General features: G+C 42.5%; 1 protein-coding gene across 4 annotated transcripts; it reads right to left on the reverse strand.

Moving 5' to 3' along the window:
* Positions 1–1,330: 1,330 nt before the first annotated feature.
* Positions 1,331–4,125, reverse strand: LOC139554431 (protein C1orf43-like). 4 transcript variants are annotated; one of them, XM_071367200.1, is made up of 8 exons: positions 4,011–4,125; positions 3,667–3,900; positions 3,162–3,263; positions 2,898–3,006; positions 2,730–2,783; positions 2,447–2,613; positions 2,290–2,348; positions 1,331–2,123 (listed from the first exon to the last, which is right to left on the reverse strand). In XM_071367200.1, exons 2-8 carry the CDS (start codon positions 3,724–3,726, stop codon positions 1,916–1,918), a joined length of 759 nt encoding a protein of 252 aa, XP_071223301.1. In that variant the 5' UTR covers positions 3,727–3,900; positions 4,011–4,125; the 3' UTR covers positions 1,331–1,915. The 4 variants fall into 4 exon arrangements, with proteins under 4 accessions (XP_071223301.1, XP_071223300.1, XP_071223302.1 ...); XM_071367199.1 differs by having other exon boundaries at positions 3,667–4,113; XM_071367201.1 differs by lacking the exon at positions 4,011–4,125 and having other exon boundaries at positions 3,162–3,276; positions 3,667–3,878.
* Positions 4,126–4,371: the final 246 nt, after the last annotated feature.

Consider the following 4,371-nt stretch of genomic DNA (forward strand, 5'->3'; position numbering starts at 1 on the left):
TTCACGGTCCATAGGTCACACTCCTGTGTTTGCAGTGCACCTTACACACACAGGCATGCAGTTGCTTGTTAACAATAAGATGTCTCTGATTTCATCTACTTGTTTTTATCTGAAATTAGATGGAGGTTGGGCCTTGATGGTATGTTTTTTTCTCTCCCCAATTTCGTGATATTGGTAGTTACAGTCTTGTCCCATTGCTGCAACTCCCGTACGTACTTGGGAGAGGCGAAAGTCGAGAGACATGCGTCCTCCAAAACACGGCCCTGCCAAGCCGCTCTGCTTCTTGACCCACTGCTCGCTTAACCCGTGAGCCAGCCGCACCAATGTGTCGGAGGAAACACCGTACAACTGGCGACCGAAGTCAGCTTGCATGCGCCCGGTCGCTAGAGCACAATGGGACAAGGCCATCCCGGCTGGCCAAACCCTCCCCTAACCCGGACGACGCTGGGCCAATTGTGCGCCGCCTCATGGGTCTCCCGGTCGTGGCGACACAGCCTGGGATCGAACCCGGGTCTGTAGTGACGCCTCTAGCACTAAATGCAGTGCCGTAGACAGCTGCATCACTCGGGAGGCCCCCATAGATGGTATAATTTCAAAGGAGGTAGTTTAACGCACTATCATTACACCCTGCATGCATATAACTTCTGATGATTATAGTGTGTCCCCCAAATGGCACCCTATTCCCCCTTTTGGACCCTGGTCAAAAGTAGTTACCTACATAGGGATTATGGTTCCATTTGGGACGCAACCATTGTGTGGTATTTTCCTATATCGTTAGTACCGATTTTGCTGTCTGGTTTAAGAGCTCTTATTTTGTTAAACAAAATATTTTTCTGTTACAGTTAAGGGCCCTTTTACAAACCAATAATATTTAATGTGAAAACCGTCCCTCTGTTTATTGTAGATAAGTTGTGTAGTAGCTTTGTGCATGTAGTCTTTGTACTTTGTACTTTTATCTGTGTCTTTGTTTGTCAAAATAAAGCTTATTTAAAGTAGTTGAAAAAAAGTTGTTCCCTCCTTTTTCTGTCCCACATGTTAGATATCTTTAGAGAAATCAAAAAAGCATTATTATAATAAACACTTTATGGAGGGTGTTCAGTGCCAATTCAAAATTGCAATACTTAGATTCTCAATTGAAATGCGAAAATGATAAATGCGTTTACATTTTCATAGTGTTCATGATTCTTGCCACAATGACATTTCAATGTTAAAATAAAATGAAAATGGCTGCTTAAATTGGAACCGGTAAACGGAAATTCTAAACAGAAAATGGCAAATGATTAAGGGAAAATTGTAAATGCAAAGTGCAAAGTGAAATGGAAAGTAGCTGTTTCAATTTTCCAACTGCCCAATTTAGCATTTGCTATTTATTTTCAAAGTGCATTCAAATTCCTTCCTGGAAGTGTGAACCAGGAGCAACAAGACATCACCATGCATGGTTAATAAAAATAAAAAAAGCTGTTGGAATATAAATATATTTTCTTCATCTATACAAACAACACATACATGTGAAACTTACAATTCAAGTGTAGGGGGAATTTACAGTTGTAATGCATAACTGTTGTACAATGGTCTTTGTCCTTAGTGTATGTGTCAGCACCAATACATTGAAGAACCATAGACTCATAGTAGATTCCTGGGATAAAGACCCTGATATGACGATAGGACTCTATTCAAATGCTTTGTATTATGGGACAATTCTCCTTATTGCCAATGGAAATAAAGTAAAACGTACATGCAATCTTCCGCAAGCTTTAGTATATACACTACATGCTTGATCTGTTACAATGTTTTTGATAGTCCCCATAGCAAAGCTGGGGTCAATTCCATCACAATTCCAATTATTGCTATTGAATACAATTCCTATGGATTCAACAAGCAGGAATTGAAATTTAACTGACCCAACAGTCACCTCTCACAGGGTGCTCTCCAGTGTGTTGTAGTTGTCCTTGAAGCTCTTGAGCTCCAGGAAGTGCTTTGGCCTCTTGCTGCGCTGGCTGGTGGAGGGCAGGTAGGTAACTTGGATGGTGGAGGGGGTGCTGCGGGCTAGGGAGCCTGTCAGGTCCTTGGCTGCTGACTGGTGATGCTGGTCCAGACTGGTGGTGCTGGAGTAGGCTTTCACACTGAGGGGAGAAGAGAGAGGGTAGTGTCAAACTGAAATTAAATGACATGATAACGTGAGAGTGAAGATTTCTGTGACATGATGAGGAGTTGAGGACGAAAAACATCTCTTCCTACTGATATATTTATTTGTTGAGCAAACACATTACTTTTTGTAATAATACTTACACATCAGCCAGTTCATTCAGAGCATCCTGGTATTTCATATATTCCTGTTCCCCAAATACCTAAAACACAGAGTCACTTCCACTGACGAACACTGTCTACACGAAAACAGTCAATTCACAAAAAAAAAAAAAAAAAAAAATCACACACAAACACTTACCCCTGTGCCATGGCGTGCACTGTCATATCCCTCCAACAGGTTGTCAATGAGGGTGCTACGGCTGCTCTTGATCAGAGAGTGGGAGTTACGCAGATCCAGCAGCCAGTTGCGGAAACTGCGTCCTGTGATGGCGTTCGGGTTGCGGCCCATCTCCTGCAGCGGGATCCCTGGGGTTGGAGAGAGGACGCATAATTATAAGAAAGAGGAGAACGTAATGCCAATTGGAATATACAGCCATGCTTTAAACCATAGGTATCTTAAAATCTCTACTATCGGCTCTTACCCGAGTCCCGAATGGCATCTAGAGCCTTCATCCTGTACAGGTAGTTGTAGCAACCTGAGAATATCATGGAGGTCATTAATGATACTATTACAGTACTATAAAAACACAACATCTTGTCCACTACAGAGAACAAATTTGTTGCATGTATACATTTGAATGGGGACTTACTGAACTGTGTCCCGTGCTTCAGCCTATCATCCTCCTCAGAGAGCAGACGCGGCTCGAAGCGGATTTCCTGAACCTTGGACAGGCGTGCGTCAATCTCTTCCCGCAAACCCTGCGGAAACACCCACAAGGCTCAAACCATCAACATACAAAGATAACACATACTGTGGTATTAATCTGTTTGATTGATTGCAGCATAGAGTAGGATAATAGTAAATGAGAGAGATGACCGAGAGGTTTGTCTCTATTGACAGCTGAGGGTCTTGCCTTGGGTGCGTTGTGTCCAATAGGGGCATGGGGTCCTCTGCGGGACCTCATAGCGAAACGCATGATCTGCCTCTTGACGAAGATAAATAGCAATACAAACACCTGTGCAAAAAAACTATCCAAGTCAGAATGTCAAGAATATTAGCAATAAGCAATATTAGTATAGGTTACTTTAAAAAAAGGCACAATCCATACCAGTTTGTGCTACTTATAAGTCATTTTAAGTAGTGAAATATACCCCGATTGTCTAAGGCAGGGCTCTCCATGAACAGGATTGGAGACCCCTGGTCTAAGGCATGTGACATGCAACCATATATCACAAAGAAGCTGTAACATTAACGTTAGATAGATAGCTAACTGTTGTTAGCCTATTCATCAGGGGCTATTTGTATGCATAGCTTAGCTGGCTGGCTAGCGGTACATCTCTCGCGGATTGCACCCAATGATGTGTACATATAGCTAAGTCATTGATTGCGCCTAGTAATGAATTTAAAATATCACTTACCAGGCTGCCATATGCCATAACTAGCACTACATTCACACCGGACAGAGGTGACTCGGCCATTCTGAAATGTCCTTCTTCAGAGGTTTCTTGGGTTTGCTACATTACCCAGATATACTTTTGAGGAGATGGGAAACTCCATATAAATCGTGCTAACGCCCAGGCGTCGTCAATGGGCATTCCGGGCGATTCTGGGACAAGGAGAGCTCTCTTGCAAGGCGTGAATGGCAGCGCTAGCTACAACAATTTCGTGAACAAGAAGTACAACTTTACAAATATTTTCAGAAATGTGAGATAATTAACGTTCTCTGTAATATCTTATAGTTTGGAATCATGCCATTACGTACTTTCGAGGAAAATAGCAGGCTAATCAACTCATATCCTGACTTTGAGAAGGGATTGAGCGACGCAGCATGACAACGTTAACACGATTGGTCGACAGTCTGCTGGGTGGGGCATAATACGTAGGTCCATTTATTGCCGATGCGATTCCTATCTCCTCCTTTCTCTAATATTTCTGCGTTAGATACTAGATCTAAGGGTTGGCTGGCTAGATCCCAGGAGATAGTGAATCAAACATTGAGCCAATGTGTGAGTGATATTCCAACGAAACAGTGTATTGATTTTGAGGCAAGCTAGCTACACATTTAATCAAATAACAATTGTGAAGAAGACACATAGCTAGATAGCATTGTGTAAAAAGAGATG

The sequence above is a fragment of the Salvelinus alpinus genome, chromosome 26 (genome assembly GCF_045679555.1).
Source record: "Salvelinus alpinus chromosome 26, SLU_Salpinus.1, whole genome shotgun sequence".
Classification (NCBI taxonomy): Eukaryota; Metazoa; Chordata; class Actinopteri; order Salmoniformes; family Salmonidae; genus Salvelinus; species Salvelinus alpinus.

Coding starts and splice junctions, on each gene's coding strand:
- LOC139554431 (XM_071367200.1), bottom strand. CDS start 3,726: ATGGCCGAGTCACCTCTGTCCGGTGTGAATGTAGTGCTAGTTATGGCA. Junction 2,784..2,897: donor GAAGCACGGGACACAGTTCA/GTAAGTCCCCAT, acceptor TGATATTCTCAG/GTTGCTACAACTACCTGTAC. Junction 2,349..2,446: donor GTGCACGCCATGGCACAGGG/GTAAGTGTTTGT, acceptor TCTGTGTTTTAG/GTATTTGGGGAACAGGAATA.